Below are 24,604 nucleotides of genomic sequence, written 5' to 3'. Positions count from 1 at the left end.
TTTACTAATCCACTTGAGGAGGGTGGGTAGATTGGTTCCACTAAGTAATATGTACAGTTTTGAGTATGAATAATAAAGTTTTACGATCCAGCATTCTTCAGATAAACATCTGCCCTTGAACATTAGTCTTATAAGAGATTGCTCCTCAAAAAGACTGAATCTAAGTGATAGTGTTTAACTCAACAATCTTTTTTGTTTATAGATATTGTCCAGACTACTTCATAAAGCATGCTTGTGCTTTCCCTAATAGCATTTTTCTATTTATTGATCCACTTCTCAGGGGTCCCCACTATCTTGTATGCAACATATCTAATTGTGTGGCATTTTAAGATAAGACATTTTTTGTTTTTCTCTGAGGTGATAGTAATCTTTTTTTAAAAGTCATCACTGTCCCAATCCATTGGGATAAATGCAGCATGATGCTACTGGCGGCTTCCTCATTTTTGCCCATGGCAACAAAAGCCATGTGTTGGATATTGCTTATTCATAGCTAGGTCCATTTATGAGATAACATCCTCCATGGGAAACATTTTGCCCATAAGCAAACACTACCTTGATATGTCTATTTCCAAGGCCAAAAAGGCCCCATCTCAGCATTTTGGCATTTGATATATTTTATTCCATGAAACTCTTCAGTTCATTAGGGGAGACACAGTAATTTGTTCATGATTTGGAAGTGTTACTGTTGCTTACTACAAGTCCCAGTATTCCATGCAGCATGCTGATTAGGGAATTCTGGGAGATGCATTGCAAGAAAGCAGTTTCCCCAGTTTCTGACAGAATCTGTACAATCTATCTATGCAAAATTTTAATAGCTATAAACTATGGTTTTCTTATTTTTTCTTAATTGTTTTCCATTTAACTTTTGGAAATGATTTCTTAGTATCGCTTTGAGACCTTCACTGAATCAAGATCAGCATCATGGAAATCAGAACCATACTGGGGTAAGAGCTATTGTCCTATATATGAATTTGTACTTATCCTGTAACTTCCTCCAGTGTACATTTTTCTGAGAGAACAGCACAAGGATCTTCTAGATATCAAATAACATTTAATTTTAAAAAACTGAACAATATATGAAGGTGGTATACTACACCATTATTTTACACAGTAATACAGATAGTCACAAACAGTGCTGTAATTAAAATTATATGGAATTCTGACTGTATATTATGCACACATGATCACTAAGGGACAAAGTTGCAGTAGTAGACCTTTCTCACATCCTCTGTACTTCCCTTAATCATAGAATCATAGAATCATAGAGTTGGAAGTGACCGCAAGGGCCATCTAGTCCAACTCCCTGCCATGCAGGAAATCCAAATCAAAGCAGCACCGACAGATGGCCATCCAGCCTCTGTTTAAAGACCTCCAAGGAAGAAGACTCCACTACACTCCGAGGGAGTGTGTTCCACTGTCGAACAGCCCTTACTGTCAGGAAGTTCCTCCTAATGTTCAGGTGGAATCTCTTTTCCTGTAGCTTGCATCCATTGTTCCGGGTCCTGTTCTCTGGAGCAGCAGAAAACAAGCTTGCTCCCTCCTCAATATGACATCCTTTCACATATTTAAACAGGGCTATCATATCACCTCTTAATCTTCTCTTCTCCAGGCTAAACATCCCCAGCTCTCTGAGTCGCTCCTCATAGGGCAAGGTTTCCAAACCTTTCACCATTTTAGTCGCCCTCCTTTGGACACGCTCCAGTTTCTCAATGTCCTTTTTGAATTGTGGTGCCCAGAATTGGACACAATATTCCAGGTGGGGCCTGACCAGAGCAGAATATAATGGCACAATTACTTCTCTTGATCTAGACACTATACTTTTATTGATGCAGCCTAAAATTGTATTGGCCTTTTTAGCTGCCGCATCACACTGTTGACTCATGTTCAACTTATCATCTACTTGGACTCCTAGATCCCTTTCGCATGTACTTTCATTCAGCAATGTGTCTCCCAACCTATATCTGTGCAGTACCTTACATTTCTCTGTGTTGAATTTCATTTTGTTAGCTTTGGCCCAGCTTTCTAGTCTATTCAGGTCATTTTGAATTTTGATCCTGTCCTCTGGAACTATTCATCCTAATTTGGTGTCATCTGCAATTTGATCGTATGCTCCCATTCTGTCATCCAGGTCATTGATAAAGAGGTTATAGACTGGGCCCAGGAAGAGCCCTGTGGGGACCCCACTGGTCATTCTCTCCACGATGAAAAGGAGCATGTGTTGAGCACCCTTTGGGTTCGGCCGGTCAACGTCCGTTCAAATCAGGTAACGTTACCGTGTCTAGTCCACATTTGACAGTTGTTTGAAGAATGTCATGGGAAACCTTGTCAAAGGCCTTACTGAATCAAGATTACTATATCCCACAGCATTCCCTTCATCTACCAAGTGGTAATTTGTATCAAAGAAAGATATTAGATTTGTTGGCATGACTTGTTTCTGCGAACCATGTTGACTTTTGTGATTATGGCATTGCCTTCTAGATGTTCACAGACTCTCTGTTTACTGATCTGCCCAGAATCTTTCCTGGTATTGATGTCCAACTAACTGGAGCGTAATTGTTGGGCATCCTCTTCTTCCCCTTTTGAAGATGGGGACAACGTTTGCCCTCCTCCGTCTGCTGGATCTCTCCTGTTTCCAGGAGTTTTCAAAATTATTGCCAATGGCTCCGATATTACATTTGCCAGTTCTTTATACCTTGGAGTAGTTCATCGGTCCTGGAGACTTAAATTCATTTAGATTAACAGGTATTCCTCTACTATCTCTTTACATATTCTGTGCTGAAATTCCCCTATTCTGTCCTCTGCTCCATTATCCTCAGGTTGAGCACCTTTGCCTTTTTGAGAAGACTGGGCAAAGAAGGTGTGTGGTAATTCTGCCTTCTCTTCTTGTTAGCTTTTGGCATTTTCCATCTTCTCCACGCAGTGTGCCCTACCGTTTCCTTTTCTTTCTTTTTGCTGTCGGACATATCCAAAAGCCTTTTTGTTGTTCTTAACCTCCTCAGCAAGCTGAGCTCATTCTGCGCTTTTAGCTTTCTGACTTTATCCCTACACATGCCTGCTATTTCTTTGAATTCCTTTTTTGTGATTTCCCCCTTGTTTCATTTCTTATACTGTTCCGTTTCAACTTAGCTCGTGTGAAGTTCCTTAGTCATCCTCCTGGGTTTCTTGAGACACCTCCCATTTTTCTTTCTCACTGGACGGTTTGAAATTGTGCCTTCAGTATCTCTCTTTTGGAAACTCCCATCCGTCCTGACTCCGTATCTTTAGTATTCGGACCACGGGATCACCCTCAATACTTCTCTAAGTTTACTGAAATTCGCTCTCCTAAGGCAGGAGGTGTGTTTGACTATGCTGGCTTCTCCTTTCCACTGTAACAAACTTCAGGAGAACAGGTCACTTCCACCTAATGATCCCACCACTTGCACCCATTAACCAGTCATCCTTGTTGGTTAGGATCAGATCCAAAATAGCTGACCCCCTTGTGTGCCTTTCACTTTTTGGACGCATGAAATAGTCTCCAGGCAAGTGGAGGAATTTGTTAGACTTTGGGATTGGCTGGTTTTACTTCCAGCAAATATGGGTAGTTGAGTCGCCCATCATACTACGATCTGCTTTTTCTGACTAGGTGGTCATCTGTTCTAGAAAGGCATATCCAGTTCCTCCGTCTGACTCTGGAGGTCTGTAGTAGACTCCCACCATACACCTTGTTGTTTCCCTCCCCTTTGATTCTTATCCAAGATGTTCTCCACCTGGCTCCAGGATTGGATGCCTGGATCTCTTCACTGGTGAAATATCTCTGACATACAGTGGTGCCTCGGGTTACAAATTAATTCGTAACGCGGCCGCTTTCGTAACCCGAAAAGCCTTCGTAAGCCGAATTGCCATGAGCGCTAATGGGAAAAGCTGTGCGATTCTGCGAAAAAGCCGAAAAAAAGCACCAAAAGTTTTTACGTAACCCGAAAAAAAACATCGAAAACCGAAACATAATTCCCTATGGGATTTTTTCGTATCCCGAAAATTTCGTAACCTGGGTATTGTATTCGTATCCCGAGGTACACTGTATAGTGCTATTTCCTCCCCCCTTTCCTTTGGCCTATTTCTCCTAAAAAGGTACCCTCTATTCCACATTCCAATCATGAGACTCATCCCACCAGGTTCAGTGAGGCCTATTATATCATATTTCTTTGCTGTACTAGGAATTCAAGTTCATCTTGCTTATTCCCATGCTCTGTGCATTAATGTAGAGGCATCGCAGACAACGGGCCCATTTAATTTGTTCCTGGTGCAAGTTTATTTGCCTCCCACTGTAGGTCCTTGCACTTTTTTTTTTCTTGTTACCTCATGCTGTTTAACTATTTTCGCCATCCTTTCACCTTCCTATAATGTTGTCTCCCTTTCCCACGGAATCAGTCAAGCCTCCTGATCAGTTCTTGAGACGTTGGCAAAGACTTTCTCCAACGGGCTGGAGATGCAAACCCGTCTGTTGCAAGAAGTCCCTCCTCATGGAACCGCAAGCCCATGAGCAAAACAATCCAAACCTTCTCCGGCGGCACCACCTGCAGAGCCAGTGTTCACATCCGCTATTTTCCTCTCCTTCCTGGACCATGGCCCTCGACTGGCCAGAAGAGACAAGATGACAACCTGTGCATCCATTCCTTTCAGTCCTCCAAGCGCCTCGTAACCCTTTTTTGATTCTGCAGGCTGGTCTGTGCAGTAATCGGTGGTTCCCCACGTGGACCAAAAGGAAGGGGTATTGGTCAGTAGGCTTGACCAGTCTCTTTCCAGCCTCTCTGGTACAATCACGATCTTGGCCCCTGGAGACAACACACCTCTCGAGACGTCAGGCCTACAATCACTGCTTCTGTACCCCTCAACAAAGTCCCCCACTATGACCACACGCCTCCTACGAAGTTTAGCATCGGCGTGTCCCCTTTGGGTGGGACTCTCATGCGTGCCGGCTCTGTCCTGAAATCTGTTCATGGCTGCTCTTCCTTCATCCTCCTTGATGAGGGAAAGAGCTTCAAATCGATTCTCTAGCTGCAGTTTCCCGAACAATCCCTTCTTGGCCTACGTACTTTCGCTGTGTGACATTCCTCCAGCTGTCGCCTCCTGGTATGTGAAGTGACCTCCTCCGGCTCCAGCATCTTCCCCTGCGTGGTATTCGTCAGGATGTTGTTCTGTTGTGTCCAGGAAATCCTCCCTGCTCCCTAATATGTTGAAGTGTAGCTTACTCTGAAATCCAACTGCTGCCACTTTCTCCTCCAAGAGGTCTATCAACTTTGCACTGGGACATGTGAAGTCGTTCTCCCACTCTGTAGGCAAAAAGAGAAACTCCCACAAGTGTTGCAGGTGACTGCCGTGTCCCGTCAGTGTCGCATACGTGAATAAGTCAAAATTAGAAAGATTGTGGGGCTTCCTCCTGAAAAAAAAAAAAATCCTCCAGAAAACACCAACGTTAAACTCCTGATGTCAACAATTTGTGGCAGTGAGCTCAACGCGATTCTGCCTCTGTTTTAGATTTCTGGAGATAAAAAATGAAATATAAATACAATACAAATAAAATTTTGCGCGCTGTTAGGCGCGCGGCTCTGGAAGAAGAATAAAGAGCTAGTCTGCTAGCCCCGCCCTAGTGACCACAGGTGGGACTCACTGGGATTGACTAAGCACACCCTTCAGATTTGAAAAACAATTTAAAACAGTACCACTTAAATGGCTGCCCAGCACCTCTCTCTCCCTCCTCTCTCTGTAGCAGGAACTGCTCTGCAGAGGCTCTGGGAGAAGAAATAAAGAGCTAGTCCTGCTAGCTCTGCCCTAGTGACTCACAGGTGTGACTCACTAGATGTGATACAAGCACACCCTTCCTAGAGTTTGAAAAACATTAAAGTCACCACTTAAAATGGCTGCCCAGCTACCTCTCTCCTCCTCTTCCTGTGCAGGACCATTTCCTCTGTCCTCTTCTTTTCTCATTGGCTAGCTTCCAGGTGCACAGCCACCCTTTCATTCAGCCAAGTTCAAATATCTCTCTGGTCTCATTTTCAACAGCCAGAATCTATCCTTACAATATATATACAAACATACACTTGACCTCAGTGTAAGTCGAGGGCAGGTGTGGGGCAAAATAATGGATTTTGATATTACCTGTGGGTAAGCCAAGAGTAAAACTTAGGGGCATTAGCAAAGGAGTAAAGAATGAAACAATGAAACTGATGATGCCAACAAACTTACAAAAGTCTGAGAGGCATAACTGTTGTACTCCACCTGAAAGGCTGGAAAAGTGAGGAAGGACCACTAATAACTGTGGGCAGGGGATGTGTTTAGGGAGGTGAGGTGGGCACAGGCAAGGCTAAGGATATTATACACACATCTCAGAAACAATGAAAAGGCAAAGAAAAATGGTGACAATGTTGCCAGGATTATGCTTTAATTTAATGTGATAACTTTGCTTAACCAGAAAAACTGACAATAGTAAACAATGTCATATGCAAATCTTTTAAAGCCCAATTTTGTCTCAGCACTCTTTTGAAGGAAGCTCCATGAGTCATCACTGTTGCATTTCTTGCTGAGGCTTTCAAAAAGGTCAGAAGTGATGCTGTTGGTGGAAGAGAATAGAGGGATAAGTGCTTTCTTTAGGTGCTTTGGTTGACAGAGTAGGGGCCTTGACCGACTGGCACGGAACTCCAGCATCAGGGCAGAGTGGTGGTGTGGCATGCTGGAGCTCCCCGCTGTGGGAGGTGGGCACAGTACTCCCTTGGGTGAGCAGCGCATACAGATGTGCCAAGGAGCACAGGGAGCTGTGGTGCTGGTGGCGATGGTGCACTTCCATGGGTGAAAAAAGGGAGCCATTTTTTGTGCCACAGAAAGGCCAGATTGGGACTGCGGCATGTGGTTGCCACAACCCAGATCTGGCTAGTAAGGGTCTGTACAGCCCCTAAGTTCTCAGTTTTTCTCACCTACTCAGAGAAGGAATTGGTTCCTATTTAATAGAGTTAAAGTATAGTACTTTCGTTGATCTGAGGATAAATTGGACCCAGACGTTTTGGGTCAATTGGGGCTAAATTTTCTAGACTTACACATGAGTATATACACCAACAGTGATACCTTTATTGGCCAACTGAAATGCACAATATACTGTTGCAGCTTTGACTCCACTGTACTGTATTACACATGAATATTATCAGTACACTCATCCCTCCCTATTTGTGGTTTTAATACTGTATATGGCGGATTTGATTATCACACGATTTGATTAATATGTTTTCTCTCTAGGAATATCTAGGTCCTCCAGTGCACCCTGTGGTCAACTTTAACTTACTGAAAGACCGAGAGATTTCTAGAGAGGATACTCTCCTAGGCATGTGTAGCTCCTCCCGCGCAGTCTGTGGTCAGGGTCTGTCGCAATTGACAACAGAGTTGCACTAGAGGAGCCTAGACAGGGGTTGGCAACCTCCGGCCGCGGGCCGGATGCGGCCCGCGGAGGCCTGCGCCTGGCCCCCGGGTGCTGTTGCCGCGGCCCCGCGCAGCCGCAGACAACGGCTCTTCGCCGCTCTGGGCACCGCCCATTTTGGGCGGCAAAATGGCGGCGAATCGCGCACGACCTCTGGGGCTATGGGTGCCGCCATTTTGCCACCCAAAATGGCGGCGCCCAGAGCGGCGAAAGCTTTAGGGAGGCCCCGCTGCCCCTGGGGCCCTCCAGGAGGGTTCCGAGGGGGCAGGGGGCCTCTGGGGGGCCCGCAGCCGCCCCGGGGCCCCCAGGAGCATCCGAGGCGGCAGGGGGCCTCTGGGGGGCCGCTGCCGCCCCTGGGGGCCTTCCAGGAACGCCCGAGGGCGGCAGGGGGCCTCCTGGGGGGCCCGCTGCTGTCCCTGGGGCCCTCCAGGGGGCTCGAGGGGTGGCAGGGGGCCTCTGGGGGGCCCTCTGCCACACCTGGGGCCCTCCAGGAGCACTCCGAGGGGCAGCAGGGCCTCCTGGGGCCTGCTGCCGCCCCTGGGGCCCTCCAGGAGGACCCGAGGGCAGCAGGGGGCCTCCTGGGGGCCCTTTGCCATCCTGGGGCCCTCCAGGAGGGCTCCGAGGGCAGGCAGGAGGCCTCTGGGGGGCCTGCTGCCATCCCTGGGCCCACCAGAGCGCTCTGAGGGCGGCAGGGGGCCTCCTTGGGGCCCTTTGCATCCCTGGGGCCCCCAGGAGGGCTCCGAAGCGGCAGGGGGCCTCCTGGGGGCCCTTTGCCATCCCTGGGGCCCCGGCAGGGGGCTCCGAGGCCGGCAGGAGGCCTCTGGGGGCCCGCTGCACCCGGGGGCCCACCAGGAGCGCTTGAGGGCGGCAGGGGGCCTCAGGGGCCCGCTGCCGCCCCTGGGGCTTCCAGGAACGCTCGAGGGCGGCAGGGGGCCTCCTGGGTGCCCGCTGCTGTCCCTGGGGCGCCTCCAGGAGCGCTCCGGGGGCGGCGGGGGCCTCGGGTGGGGCCCGGTGCCCCGCCCCTGGGGCCTTCCAGGAACGCTCCGAGGGCGGCAGGGGGGACCTCCTGGGCCCGCTGCTGTCCCTGTGGCCCTCCAGGAGGGCTCCGAGGGGGCAGGGGGCCTCCTGGGGCCCTTTGCCATCCCTGGGTTCCCTCAGGAGGGCTCTCGACGGCGGCAGGGGGCCTCTGGGAGGCCCGGTGTTTTGGCGCTGGGGCCTCCAGGGGCCCTCCAGTGCTGGCGGCCCCACCAGCTTTTTTGCCGGTTCTCTGACAGGGGCTGGGGCCTCGTCAGGGGCCAGCAAAGATGGGGGGCCTGGCCCCCAGAGGGTGGAAGCTCCGCCCGGCACACGGCCCACCCGGAGTGGTGGAAGCTCCACCCCGGCATGCGGCCCCCGCCCCGGAGGGGAAGTCCACCCCCTGCACGTGGACTGGCCCGCCCCGGAAAGTTGAAGCTCCACCCCCGGCTTCGGCCCCACCAGTTGCCTGGGGGACACCAACCCAGCCCCCGGCTCAAAAAGGTTGCCTACCCCTGACCTAGAGATTCCAAGAGAGGTGCTGGAATCTGGACTTAGCCTTGTCTGGGAGGGCACAGATGCTGACACCATCTTCATCTCCCGCTTCCTCCTTGGAGGATTCAAGAATCTCCACATGGGATGACCAGGCAGGAGCCCCAGGGTCTGTGCACCCATCCGGAATTGCTCCCCCACAGATACTGAAGTCCTGTATCTTATTTTGTTTTAGAACTCATTAACTTCATTCCAAATAAAGTGCCCATAGTTTAAAAAACCTCTTGAAATCTGTTTTTCACTCATTCCTGAAATTCATTTTTTAAAGTTAATTTAATCATGTTAATATTTTAAATTGTGTAACATGTTCTAGTGGTTTTTGTAAGCCACACTGATAACTTTGATATTGGTTGGGGTATACATATTCTAATAATAATAATAATAATAATAATAATAATAATAATAATAAATTCATAGTTTGATCATTGCTAATTAGTTTCTCTTATAGCATTTTACTTGTGGTTAGAAAGTATTCCTTCTCTGCTTTCTTTTTCCTCAGGTGAGGTGATAGATTCTCCTCAGAATGGTGCAGCTCCTTTGCCTTGGGCTATAAGAGTAGATGTTCCTGACATGTTCAAAAACAAGACTGTGGCAATCAAAGTACCTCACACATCATCTGTAACGGTACAGACTGAATGCAGATGTATGAATAGATATGTTTTAAAGAGGAAAGGAAATTTGGACTGACCCTGGTAGCCAAGGAAACACTTAGGTTCAACTAGAAATGAGGAAATCTATGAGGAAATTTTTTTTTTTTTAATTTTAATCTGAAGTTCTTTCTTTCAAATTCTCAAAAGTCTGAAGTCTTTTCTTTCCTGGATCTGAAAAAAACATTTTTGTCAAACTCTTCAAAAACAAAGTAGCTAAAACAAACTCTACCCCCCCCCCCCACATACTAAATTCAAATGGTGAAAATGTTTGCAGCATGAAAAGGATACCTGACTAGTTTTGTCCTATAAAACCCTATATAGCCTGGGCTTAGGTACTGAAGTACTTTAGCTCCATTTATCAGCCCATATGAGCTCCAGGACTTCTGGAGAGGTCCTTCTCTCTGTCCCATCACCTTCCCAGGCTTGTTCGGTGGGAAGAAGAGACAGAGTCTTCTTGGTGGCTGCTCCCAGACTTCGTAACTCCCTGCCTTCCATCAGAAAATCAAAACAATGTTATGTTGCCAGAATTTTAGAAACAGGGTGTTAATGCTGTGTGGTGATTTTAAGGTTTGTCTATACTCTTTTAATAAATGTTAAAGTTTTTTTAACATTTAATGTTTTAATTTTATACATTCTTTAATACACACTTTTAAAATAACTCTTATATTTTATTAATTATTTTTAGAGTTTTTAATTTATTTTGTTTTTAAATATGTTGTTAGCCACCTTAAGTCCCATTACTGGGAGAAAGGTGTGATATAAATGCATTCAATGTAGCTTATATTATCTGATATATTTGCTATTTTATATTATTCTCTTTGCCATTGTTGCTCTTTTATTGGTTTTGAATTCTTCTGTTATATATATTGTTTTGTTACTTTTCAAGTAGATATACAGTAGATAAAGAGTATATTACCTTTTGTTTTTGGCTTTTCAATTCGACTGTTCCAACAAAGCTTTGGAGAGGAAAGGGGAGGGGACATGAAAGGAAAAGAAGTCAGTATCCTTTTTTTTGGATGCAGCTGACTTGTCATATGTCTGGAATTGAGGTATCTGAAGATAGGGCAGCCAGAATGTAGATATAACCCATGAAATGGAAGATCTGCACACTTCATTGTTGCTTGCTCTGAGTTGTTTATCTCTTGTCAAACAAGGCCTGGATCAAATCAGGTAGCTCCATTTTTAATTTTCTTTCTTTCTTTCTTTGATTTGAAGGGATGCCCAGTGTGCCAATGTTCAGGTAGAAAAACATGCACCTTGTGTTGGGGCCAGAAAACGGTAAGTATTGGCTAACACAAGTGGATGTTTTACATAGTGAATGCAAATAATTTATTTGCATGTTTATGATGGAGAGGAAATGTGAGTCTCTCCCCATGGATCAAGGCAGGGAACAAGTGAGATTGCAGTCAGTCCCAATATTATTCCAAAATGTCTTGTAAACTTCATTAGTAGAACAGTTATGAAGCCCCAGAGGTAGAAACTAGAATTTTAAACTTTGATACAGTGATATATTTTAGAGGTAGGGGTATCTATTCGCTACCCTCACACATTGCTGTTTTACAACATGTATATTCTATTTTTGTCCGTTCCTGGATGCTTGCAGCAGATTGCAGTTAAAATATCTGTACTGCAATGCATTGTAATTAAAATAAAAATTATTATCATACCCTCAAAAAATCATAAAATCAAACCAAGAATCCACCCACAAGCCAGTCAAAAATTCTTGATTAATTAATTCATGAACCATCAGATTCCATCAATTTAGGAAAAATAAACTCTCTTGATATTTATGGCTTGCATCTTGTTTGTTAGTGACAAGTCTGCAATCCGTACTTACATTATCATAACGTCTGGGGATTCACATTTACAGTTGTGAACGACCAAATATGACCCTCCAAATCTAGCTTTGCTGCCTAGAAGCTCTGCAGCTAGTGTTTCTGAAATAGCAAAAGCAAGTGCATTTCTATACCACTTATCAGTGAACTAGCACTCCCTAAGTGGTTTACAATGTGTAAGCTAATTTCCCCCAACAAGCTGGGTACTCATTTTACCAACTTATGAAAGGATGGAAGTCTGAGTGGATCCTGGAGCCCTCCCTTAGGACTGAATTTACTATGTTGTAGCTGCAGTACCAGCATTTAACCATTGTTACCAGGCTCTTTATGCTGGAGTTGCTGGAGAGCAGCGTACTGGCAAAAGGCATCTGAAGCACTCTCCTGGTCATGGATCACCTTGGCACATGCAGTTGGCAGGACCTCAGAGTATGTCTCCACCTGCCTGCTCTTCAGGCCATCCAAGACTAGGAGAGCACAGCAGGTATAATTTCCCAGTACTCCATCTGTAGTGCCTTGGAAAGTGTTTGGCTGGGGTGCTGCCAGACTGCAAAGAGAGATTTGAGGAGGTGGCATTGTCAGAACTAACTATGACTTTGATGGAACTCCATTTGTTGTAGTTATGTGGACCATGAAGGATTTTGGCCATTATGTTTCCAAAATATAAAAAGAAAGGGAAGACTGTGAGCCTTTCACACTAAACAGTTATAGCACTATAATTCCAGTGTATTGACTGTGGAAACAACCAATGAAATCCTGGGATTTGAAATTAAGGGATGGGCATTTAGAATTCTTGGCCAGAGTTATCCTCTGGTGCCTCATCAAAGTACAAACACCAGGATTCTGCAGAGTGCAGCTGTGGCAGTCAAAGTGGAATCCTAGCACTTTAGCTATATAGTGTGAAAGGAAGCCATATTATAGATTATGCTGTATGATAACTTATTTAATTATTTTATTTTTAATAATATTGTCTATTTAACAATATTTTAATAATATTGACTGGACTTCTGTATCAGCTATATAGTTTAATAATAATAATAATAGTAATAATAATAATAATAAATTTTATTTCTCAAGGCTCGAGGTGGGGTACAACATTTTAAAATACAAAACAATTAAAAAAGAAAACACTTAAAACCAACAGTTAAAATAAAATACTATAAAACAATGAAAATACACTCATACAAATACATCCTTTAACACATACAAATTAAAAAGTCATAAAAGGTATACTTAACTAAGTTAGTTCTCCCAGCCTGACTCCACCAAATCATTTCTTAGGGGTAAAGTCGAAGGCTTTCACGGCCAGCATCCATAGTTTTTTGTGGGTTTTTCAGGCTATGTGGACATGTTTTAAAGTTTTTCCTGATGTTTCACCACCATCTGTGGCTGACGAAACGTCAGGAAAAAACTCTTCTAGAACATGGCCACATAGCCTGAAAAACCCACAAAAAACATTTCTTAGGTAGTTTCCCTGTTTCTTCCTCTGTTATATAACCTACAGCACTTGGTATTCATTGGCGTCTCCCAACCAAGTACTAACCAGGTTGACCCTACACAGCTTCCAAGATCAGGTGGAATTTGGTACCTTTAGGGTATTTGGGCAGATGATTCATGATTTCTATTTACTCACAATTGTGACATTACTGCCACAATCATAATACCCCCACCCTAGCACCTGCTTTACTGGGTATCAGCTGCATGGGGAGAAGGCGGTCCATTCTGGAGGAGAACAGATGAATTATATTTCTGACTGATTTTGGTGTTTTTTTTTTGAGGGGGGGGGGTTCAGGAGACATTGCTTTTATACTTCACCAAGTGACTCATATAGAATTCCACACATAGATTGTTAGGTTTTTTATTTATACTTGTTTTATAATCATGCTGTAAATTCCAGGTGAAAGGCAGGATAGAAGTAAAAGAAATAAATAAGAGAGGGTTTAACCCAATATGGAATAAATAATGGAATCAGTGATAAAATGAACATGGGGACCTCCTTTAGCCTGATCAGAACTTAGAAAAGGTTTTATTATTTATTTATTACAACAAACAGAGTCATCCAACCATCATGTCTCCTTCCTTGAATGGCTAGGGAATTCTCAGAATTTTAATCCAAGAATGTGTTTTCCCAAGAATTTTGGCTTGAGAAGAGTTTGTGTTGAGAAACCTTGGCTGACAACCTGTTGGGAAGTTATATCATCACAAACTGAATTACCAGCCAGCATGGTGTAGTGTTGGACTATGACTCTGCAGACCAGGGTTTGAATCCAGACTCAGCCATGTTAACCCACCGGCTGACTTTGAGCTAGTCACACTCTCTCAGCCTCAGAGGATGGCAATGGCTAACTCCTTTTGAAGAAACTTGCCAAGAAAACCCCATGGTGTGTTCTCCTTAGGGTCGCCATAGATCTGAAACAACTTGAAGGCATACAACAACAACAAATTTGACTTGTGCTTTTGAACAACACTTGCATTATGGACTATAGACATACCTATGCCATTGGGACCATTATGCAAATAGAACCAGCAGTGTGGCCACTGTGAAATGATCCTGATATATAATGTCTCCTTTTGCACAATTCTGAACTCACATTACACAACTGGACATCTTGCTCAATGCCCCATTGTATATCCCCAAAATTCAGTAACAGCCTTGTAAATGCATCAAGTGATGTAGTGCCATCATCATAAAGTTATGCACTGTACTTTTTGATGTGAACTCTCAGCCCTAGTTTACTTCTGACTCTTACGTTTAAAATTAAATGCCAACAGGTCCCATGCCTTGTGTGTCCTCGAAGAAGATATAATCTCTTTACTAATCAGACATGCACCCTCTGTGCTGGACGTCGAATCATCAAGTATGTGAGTCAAGAAACAAAAAGATACTAGACATGTTTGCTTTTATTTGCACATTGAATTTCAATTTTTTTACAATATGCAAACTTACCATATTCAACATCTGTCATGGTAACAAGCAATAGTCATTTCAAAAAAGTTACAAGGATTTTTAAGCAACAAAATCATATTGGCCTAGGGAGTATATTAAGTTCCTTTGATTCAGTTAGATCACTCTGGTTAGAATTAGACAGCAGAATTTAGAACTTTAAATCAAGTTTTGTACCCAAAGAAATTCATGTCTTCTGAAGGAGAGAACAGAAGCCAAGATGAGGATTGTTGGTATCATCCTTAAATGTTCCTCATATTTATAGACTGCATTTCACAATGTTGTAATAAACAGATATTTTGAATGAAATTGTTCATTCCATCTTTGTCAGGATTTATGACCAATTAAATTTTAAATGGAATGGGTATTCAATAATTTCTTCACTGGAATTGAAATTTAGAGTTTTTGACTTTTCAGTATTTAAAGCTGTGCAACATTCTGTTTTATGCTTTTATCTGTCTTTTTGGACAGCTCAGTAGCTTTCATGGGAAACTATGGGAAACAGCTTTCTGCAAAACTATAGTCCTAAATACACTGCAGAAATAATCCAGTTTGAGTCTGCTTTAACTGCCCTGGCTCATTGCAAGGGACTCCTGGGAACTGTGGTTTATTGTGGCACCAGAGCTCTCTGACAGAAGGTTACATGTCTCTCAAAATTACAGTTCCCAGAATTCCATAACACTGAGCCAGGGCAGTTAAAGCAGTCTTAAACTGGATTATTTCTGCAGTCTGTTCTGGACATGTGATGTTTTGGGGGATGCTCTGTAGCTTTCTTTAGATAGTTGTAGAGTTCCACATCATTTTTGGGAAAGAAAATATCCTGAATGTCTTGGCACTTCAGGAAGAAATAATTATCCCTTTTTTCTGACATATCTTGGGGATGGAAAATTTTTTGAATTACCATCTCTATTTTTGAAATTAGGTTACATATGAGCTTTCTTTCTTTGAACCTGAAGCGTACATTGGCTAATTTAAGCATTAGCTACTCTGAGCTCTAAAACATTTTCACCCATTTCTCAGTGTTCTGAAATCATAAACAAGAAATAAAAACCTTACTAGAGAACCAGCCTTCTGTATACCTCATTGTAAAATGGATTGTCTTAATTTCTGAAAGACAGTGAGATAAAACAGGAGCAGAGAAAGTACAATATGACTCAGAAACACTGGCCTGAACCTTACTGGTTAACATCAAATAAAACAGGGATGTTGCATCATTTGTAGAATGGTGAGTCAGCTCATCCATAAATTCTTACTCTAGTTCAAACTAGCAATACAATTCAAGTGACTGAAATGACCAAAACCAACTAAATCAAGAGGGCTGGGGGAAAGACAGAAACACAAGTACAGTGGTACCCCGGGTTATGAAAATAATTCGTTCCGCCGCCGCGTTCGTAACCTGAAATGCTTCGTAAGCCGAAAAAGCCATAGGCGCTAATGGGGAAAAGCCGCGATTTCGTGCGAAATAGCGCCGAAAAGCACCAAAATTTTTTTCGTAACCCGAAAAAACCTTCGTAACCCGGAACAGTTTTTTCCTATTGATTTTTTTCGTAACCCGGAAATTTTGTAAGGCGGCACATTCGTATCCCGGGGTACCACTGTAATGAGAATGTATCAATGTAAATGGGTAACATTCTCCAATAGCAAAAAAGAACAGAATTGCTGGAACATTGTAAGAAAGGAGCAGGGGGCTGAAACATAGGGCATTTTTAAATATATAAATTGTGCAACAGAATGCCTACTGTCTAGGTCTAATTCTCTGGTGAATTCTGCAACCCCCAAAACATAACTAAAATGTCTCATCCTAGAATATGAAGGATCACACAAAAAGTAAACTTATACTGTATTGTTATGTATATACATGACCAGCAAATGTTACTGTGCAAAAGAAAATCTAGAGTTAAGAAGACATATCTTGGAAGGGGGGGGGATCTGCTTTCTGTTAGTTGCCTGTCTATTGTTACTTTGAGGGACTCTGCTCTACCTAGTGCTAGATGTGGAAAAGAACAACCTAGAAATACAACTCCTTTAAGAAAGTTATACACTGGACTCTTTCATAACGGTCCAAAACAGACTGCAAAAATAATCCAGTTTGAGACTGCATTAACTGCCCTGCCTCAGTGCAAGGGAATCAGGGAATCCTGGGAAATGTATTTTACTGTGGCATCAGACCTCTCTGGCAGAGAAGGATAAATGTTTAACAAAACTACAGTTCCCAGAATTCCCTACCATTTGAGCCAGGACAATTAAAGTGGTCTCAAACTGGATTATTTCTATAGTGTGTTTTGGACTAATGTCTAATTGTTTTTCTTCATTCATGGGAAGGGGAGCCAAGACCATTTCACTCCTATTTCTTTGATTAAGTATTTCCCTAAGGTATAAAAGCTTGAGCTTCAGTAGCTTTATCTTCATCTTCCTGAGTAGAGATTCAAACCCTGGTCTTCAGAATCAGTCCAATATTCAAACCACTCCACCATGTTGGCTCCCAGGTACAAAGCTATTTTGGCAGATGTTGCTGGTAACCTAGCTGTGTGACAAGCAACACTTTTTAAAATTCCCCCTTCTGTACAACCATTGAAAGCCCAAGAACTGTATCCACTTTTCAAGCTAGCAGCCCTATTTTGTCCCCTGTTTTCAACCTGACAGCTCTACTTTGCAGGATGCCCAAAGCTGGGCTCTTACTTGATGTGAGCAGTTTAAATTGCATAGAGATTGAGAAACTGATCATACAAATCCATTTTCTGAAAGTTACAAAATATATATTTTACAGAGAGATACTGCTTCTGCTTGCACACAGACCTAGTACAAATTCAAGGAAATTGAAATGTAAAACAGTGGATAAATTTCTTGTAGAATTCAGATCAAACCAGTTATGAGTGCCAGGTCTAATATGCTGCCAAAAAACAGCTGTGGTGCTTGATGCACTCTTTCCAAATAATGTTGTGTTCAGGTTTGTGGTTTGAATAATTATGCAATTTTCAAGGCTCTTGTTGTTATGTCACACCATCTGAGACCATTCCTGAATGATTTCTTGATTTAGAAAAAATCCAAAACCTGCAGTTGAGCAATATCTTTATCAGAAACAACTCAAAGGGCTCAAAAGAGTATGGAGATTTTAGGGTTCTCTACTTTAAATCAGGCTAGAACAAAGATATTCAAGGAGTGGGGGAAGGCTGAAAGAAAGTCTAATTATAATATTTAGTCCAAAGGCTGTGGGCAGAAAAATGGAAGAGGACATTTTTTTTGTCCCAATATGTCACATGTCCCACAGCAGGATGATTTTTATTTGTTTTGCTTTTTAAACTAGTAAGAGGCAGGGGATTCAAACGCAGGGTATACAAATATGCAGGGAATGGTGCAGGGAATGATGCAACAGAATGCCTACTGTCTAGTTCTAATACTCTTGTGAATTTTGCAACCACAAAATGGAACTAAAATGCCTCATCTCAGAGTATGAAAGTTCACTCAAAAAGAAAACTTATCTTGCTATGTATATATTTAGGAACAGCAGATGATGCTACTATGCAGCAAAAAATATAGAGATATGAAATTTTGCCAAAGGCTATGGGCATGAAGGCTGTGCAGTTCAGAACACAAGGCATGAATTGTGGATTAGTCACAGGGCAATGTCACAGTTAACATTAAGGGCAAAGGAGGTGACCCCTCATTTCTGAAAACAAAATCTGGCTGTAACTCAGAGACTCATTCTTTTGCTTTAGGAGAAACACAGTCTCCTGAATAGGCAGCAAAAAGAAATAAGAGATGAATGCTAGTCTTTATATAAGGGAAAGTTTGGATGTATTTTAGGTGGTATATTAAGTTTTTAAAAAATCATCTGAAGCCAGATTATGTTGTATTCTCCATTGCTGAGACAGCATATGTACATGGAACTCTCAATATAAGAAGTCCATCTTCACTCTGCATTTTATAATGTTAAACAGATTTTAACAGATTTTGGGTATCGTGTGGATATTTTCTTTCCATAAAAAAATGGTATTTTGTCACATTTTCTTCACAGCTGTGAAATATGTCATGGTCAGGGAACAACAGCATGCCGTAATTGTGGAGGAAAAGCACAGCTACTGTCATACATTGAGGTGCAAGTTGAATGGCAAGTCTTTTCAACGTACAATATAGTAGAGATATAATGTACCATAATCTAAATACAATACAGGTTGAGTATCTCTTATCTGAAATGCTTGGAAATACACTTGACCGTCCCAGTTCGCAGACTTGGAGTCCACAGTCTTACTCTGCTGTAGACAGAAAGGGGGGAGGGGCAAAATGGCATGTGTTGCTTAAGGCGCACACCTAGCACTTCACACAGGAGCTCACACCTATTGTAACCAAAGGGATTTGAATATTTGCAGTTTTTCTGATTTGGGGATGGTGGTGTCCTCAGAACAGATCCCCCTTGAATCAGGAGGGATGACTGTAGAAGTGTTTTAGCTTTCTGGTTTTTTTATTATTATTATTTTGGAACACCTGTATTTCCACATGTGCATAATAAGATCCCTTGGCAATGAGACCCAATTCTAAAAATAAAATTCATTTTTTTTTCATATATACCTTATAAATATAGCCTGAATATAATTTTATACACAGTATTATAAATAAGTTTGTGCAAGTTTGTGTAAATTGAACTATCAGAAAGCAAAGGTACTACTATCTCAGCCATCCATGAAAAAAGTTTTGGGTTTTGGATTATTTTGGATTTTGGAATTCCAAATAAGGGAGACACAAGCTGTATTGAAAAGAGGCTATTTCTTAATGTCTGAAAAACTGTTTGTTTTTGTCTCCTAACTTTACATGCATTGTTATCTAGGTCTGATGGGCAGCATTAGAAGTCAAATGATCTGTTCTCGAGACCATTTGCCCCTTTAGGGGAAAAAAATATACCCAATGTTTAGAGAAGACTAAATTGTCCAGCCAACAAAGCAATATGGAACCTTCTATGAAGCAAATGCACCTGTCTTCTGCTATTGTGGATTCTGTACTAACAGAAGTTTATATTAAAGAAATTTGAGAGATGGAAAAGTAAATATGTATCTTTTGCAGGAAGAATAATGTTTTTGAATATGCAGCAAATCAAAGATCTGGATTTCCTACTGAACTTTTTCAGGGAGTTAATGGAAATACACTGTTTGTTAATGAGCAAAATATGGTAAGGAAACATTTCCAACAAAAGCAAATTACTGTACTGGGAGGGCAAGGGGCAGGCAGGACTGAAAATGAATCAACTTTAATACTGGCAGATATATTCTTTCTTGCTTCCTTCAGCTTGCTAGTGTATCCAGACTTCATCACAATTCAGTAATGGTTGAATAAATCCTGTTCTTTCTTCACCTCTGCTTATTAGAGGAACTCAGCTGTGGGGTTTTTATAAATCAATTGGTGCTTTTAAAAGATTAATTAAGAGAGAAAGGGACTGATAATACATCGCAACAATAAATAAACCGAGGGTTTCAGCAGCAATACTTGGTAACCTGCAGACTTGTCAGGAAACTATATAGTGAGACTGATTTGAGTCTAGAGGAGCTCCTTTCAATACAGGAAGAGGCTTCTTGCAGTGGAGGAAGTTTTTTCAGATCCATATTCCACTTCATCTTTACAATTAGCACAGTGTTCCTGAAATTTAGCAGCACACAATGTCTTTTTTTAAAAGCCACTTCCTCTTTTGGACTTTGTGTGCAACTAGCATGTTGTAACTGAAAGCACACACACAAATGCACAACTGTGGCCAATGAAAGTATGTTATGAATATTTTCATAAAATATAGAAATAATTTCCCTGCAAGATAGGACACTTTCACCATGTAATAGTCCTCTTTATACATTGTCATAGCTCCACCCTAGGGAATCTTGTGATTTGTGGTTTGATGAGAGAATTCTCTGCTCTACTTCGTGGGAGGGCATGAGAGAGTGGGAGTTCTCCATCAGTTGCATCATGTATACCTACATAACCACATAATTATGTAGGCATATAATGTCTCTCAGCCTGATCCCTGTAGTTTTCCATTCCCATGTATCAGGCAGCAGCTACTATAATTAATGCGGGGGGGGGGGGGGGTCTGAGAAACAACTGGCTGAAGTTTCACCCCCTCTTGTGGGTGATTGCTGTTGTGATGGACAGAAACAGGTTCCCTGTCACTATCCCCCCTTGCTGTAGAGATTACTTGCACAAGAGATGGGGGTGGGATCATCAGTCTGCTGCTTCCCAATTGACAGGGGATCAGACTGATCGCTCCTAGTGACTGCTGCCCTGTAAGTGGGGATTGGGGTTCTTTCACATACTCCTAACGTTGTGACATAGTAGAGGTTGCAAATATGAACCAATCACGAATGCATAACCCTAGGTGAATTCCAGCCAAGCTCTCCAGCAGAGAATTCTAAAGAACATTACTACCAGACTACAAATACTTGAATGTTTCTTTCTGTTTCTGTGTCTTAAGAATGTGTATGCTCATAATTGCAGGTCTATCCAGTTTTGGGTTTTCCTGAGAGTGCCATCAATCAAGTCTCCCGTACTGCTATTGAACAACATCAAACACAATTTGCATCCACAACTCGGATATTGAGGCAGGTGAGTGCAATTGCAGAAGATTAAAATGGATTGTTTTCAACTGTCTGGAAGAGGAAGAAGCACCTATCATACACATTCACATACTGTAAAGTCTTCATTATGAACCCATCCTGAGAATTAACAACCCAGCTACATCAGTGGAAATAATTATTGCAATGTTTATTAAGATTGACAAAGCATTTCCAGCAACTTTTAAAGTATTCCAGTTTCCCTCTCCTCCTCCCACTTTTCCCCTTCACCCTTAGCTTACTTCAGTTGCTGCAGATTGAGTCTAAAGTACAAAAGTAGTTTGCACTCAAAAAGTCCAGCATTAGGGAGAAGGAGGTCAGGCAATAACAAAGTGCAGTCTCTCCTAGCTTATGTGTTCTTCCCCATTAATACCTTTTGCCATCTTGACCATTCTCTGATATTGCTGGCCACATGTGTCATGTTTTTCATCTATAAAATGTTGGAGGACATGAGAGATGTGGGTTTGCAGATTTTGTTGGACTACAAGACCCATCAGCACAGCCAGTGGTGCAGAAGCTGTAAGCTGCTGTACAGCTTCTAGAGCTGTGATGGTAAACCCATGGCATGCGTGCCCCAGGTGGTACACAATACCATTTTGCCTGGCACAGGCCGGGGAGGAGGAACAGGCACTCGTGTGCCCTTTCTTCCTCCTCCACAACATTTCCTGATGTCCAGCTGTCTCTCTGACACAGCTAGAAGCCAGAAAATGGTGCTGGGGAGGAGCCACAGATGTGCACTTCTGGCTCCTCCTCTCAGCCATCTTCTGGCCTTCAGCTGCCTCTCTGAGACAAGTGGAGGCCGTGAAAAGGAGTTTCACTCGCCAGTTGAGTGAAATATTGCTGAATACTGCAGTATTTATGGTGGCAGCTCTCAGTTCGTAATATCCAAACAATGTTTCTATTATATTCAGGCATTGGCTGCAGCCTCTTTAATGCCCATTCTCCAAAGAAATTTTTGAAGGGGCATTTTGAGTGAGAAATGAAGGGGCTTGTATGTGGACTGCCTATTTAAAGGTGCTTGATATGGTATAAATAAGGAGCAAATAATTTGTATAACATGACAATATGCCCTGGATTTGTGGAATTAGACTATGGGACCCCTAATACATGGAGGAGAGAACTCCTGCACCTAGTGAGGTTAAGGAGAAGAGTTACATTAAAGGAGAAAGGGAAGGAAAGGTCAAGAAGCAAGAAGAATATTTGGGACAGGAAGATGAAAGAGATGGTATTAACTTTACAATAATTCAGGCTTCAGTGGTTTTAAAATCTTACTTTGTTATTTAGACATCAAAAAATTCTTCTTTTTCTTTTTACAGAGGCAAACAATTGAGCTGGTATTTATTTCCAAAGTCGAATATGAGTGGAATGGGAAATCCTACTCGTATTATGTTTATGGAAATGAACACAAAGTGTATGCTGATGATTATCCTAGAAAGTGTTGTTATAACTTTCCTATCCCAATTCCTTAACAGTACACACATACAGGGATGGCCTTTGGAATAGTCTGAAATAAATATAGCAATATTGGAATAGCTAGCATTTTCAGAGCAATAATTTATGTCAACATAAATTCCAGTGACTATTTTTTTCCGATTTATTATCCAAATTATGTGTTTTTCCATACTTGATTATAATTATTCTGAAATATATTTTCAAAGTTTTTCATTATCAGAAATGAAAAAGTCAAGAATTAATAATGGTTTATTAGGTACACATCATGCAAAAGTGTGTGTGTGTGTGGGGGGGGGCTCTGCCATATGGAAATTTAATATATGAGGCTTTTCAGTTGACGAGATTATTAGATTTTGAACTTGATAACAAAAGATGGGTAGGAATAGAGAAATATTTAAATAATATGGAATTTTGATCATTGTTTGAAGGAAAATTAGGAGGAAAGTTTAATAGCATAATAGAGGTCTGTTTGGGTGGTAAAGAAGATGTGGGAAAATAAACTATTTTGTTGTGTGCCTTCAAGTTGTTTCCAACTTATGGTGACCCTAAGGCAAACCTATCATGGAGTTATATTGGCAAGTTTCATCAGAGGGTTTGCCGTTGCCTTCTTCTGAGGCTGAGAGATTCTGACTTACCCAAGGTCACACAGTGGATTTCCATGGCTGAGCTGAGATTCAAATCCTGGTCTCCAGAGTCCTAATTCATTGTTCAAACTACTACAGCACTGGCTCTCATTACATGTGCAAAATTATAAATGGCATCCAATAGTATATTTGAATAGGGAAGGAGACTGGGGAATAAGCAGAGTAATTGCAAAATTAAAAGATAATGGTTACTTAGTAACAGGGCAGCTATGTGAGAATTCAGGGAGACCTTTTAAGATTGAAATGTTGTGGGATATTATTGTGAAACAATTTTGGCTTCAGCAACCTGGGATTCACAAAAACATGTCAGGAATAAGGGTTAATGAAGAACCTGAAGATTTGATGAGAAGAAAGTTTGCGCGGGGGGGGGGGGAGGTTGCAGGGGAAGGATTTATAGAAGTTGTTGGAAAGCCAGAAATGGATATATGATTATGGAGAAAATATATAAATAAGTGGTAAATAAATCCTAGAGTGAAAATGAAATTATTAAGATTAAAAATACACGTAAGGGAGCAACAGTTACAATTAATTAATGATGGTATAGAACACCATAGCAGCGCCTTATATAGTCGGCCCTTCTTATACACAGATTCAAGCATACATGGTTTGAAATGTTCAAAAAAAGTATAAATTTCAAATATCAAATCTTGATTTTCCATTTTTTATAAGGGACACCATTTTGCTATGTCATTATATTTAATGGGACTTGAGCATATACAGATTTTGTTATACACGGGGGATTTTGGAACCAAACCCCAGCGTATAACAAGGGTCCACTGTAATAAAAGATATGCCATTGAATTGTTGGCATGGATGTGAAAGTGGGAATGGAAGTAAAGGCACACACACATACATATGTGGTGGGAATGTTTTAAAGTGCAGAGATTTGGGTGGGAAATAATTAATGAAATAAATGGAATAATAGCGAAAACTTTGGAATTGAATATAGAAAAATGTATGATTTTAAATGTAAGGAATATGGGATTGGACAATGCTGAAACCAATGGTAAGGGCAGCTCATGCAGTTATAGCCTCCAGATGGAAAGATAAACAAAAATGGAAGGTAGATAGATGGCAATATTATATTTCTGAATGTATTATGTTTGATTTTATATTAGAAAGAAGAATTGGGTATATGGGTCAATTGAAATGAAATGATTGGCTAAGGAAATGGAATACGCTAGTAGAAATGGGAAAAGAAGAGAAGGGGTACAAAATTATATAAGATACAATTAGTATGTTTCTCCCCATCAAAGGAAAGGGATTTTAAATAAATTATAATCCTGTTCATTAGGAGGGTCGGAGTGGGAAGGAGGGAAGGGTCATAGTAGAAGGAACATGAATACGTGGATTATTGGCATAATTGACTAGATAGTTATATGTTAGTATTTATGGTTTTGTATTACATTTGGGGTATGCTAATTTTTGTATGTATGTGTATGTATAGTATCTATATCTGTATGTAAAAATAATGACTGTCAACTATTC

General features: G+C 41.8%; 1 protein-coding gene across 1 annotated transcript in view; it reads left to right on the top strand.

Moving 5' to 3' along the window:
- Window positions 1-22,605, top strand: part of LOC121923167 (protein SSUH2 homolog) — a 40,212-nt gene extending 17,607 nt beyond the window's left edge. Inside the window, exons 6-13 of the mRNA XM_042453324.1 lie at window positions 884-944; window positions 9,507-9,631; window positions 10,873-10,935; window positions 14,262-14,347; window positions 18,449-18,541; window positions 19,489-19,594; window positions 20,905-21,012; window positions 22,337-22,605. Coding sequence (XP_042309258.1) covers window positions 884-944; window positions 9,507-9,631; window positions 10,873-10,935; window positions 14,262-14,347; window positions 18,449-18,541; window positions 19,489-19,594; window positions 20,905-21,012; window positions 22,337-22,489 — 795 coding nt within the window. The 3' untranslated portion in view covers window positions 22,490-22,605. The remainder of the gene's footprint in view (window positions 1-883; window positions 945-9,506; window positions 9,632-10,872; window positions 10,936-14,261; window positions 14,348-18,448; window positions 18,542-19,488; window positions 19,595-20,904; window positions 21,013-22,336) is intronic.
- Window positions 22,606-24,604: the final 1,999 nt, after the last annotated feature.

This window comes from Sceloporus undulatus, chromosome 2 (assembly GCF_019175285.1).
Source record: "Sceloporus undulatus isolate JIND9_A2432 ecotype Alabama chromosome 2, SceUnd_v1.1, whole genome shotgun sequence".
In the NCBI taxonomy this organism is placed as follows: Eukaryota; Metazoa; Chordata; class Lepidosauria; order Squamata; family Phrynosomatidae; genus Sceloporus; species Sceloporus undulatus.
This window is presented reverse-complemented; position numbering and strand designations above follow the sequence as displayed.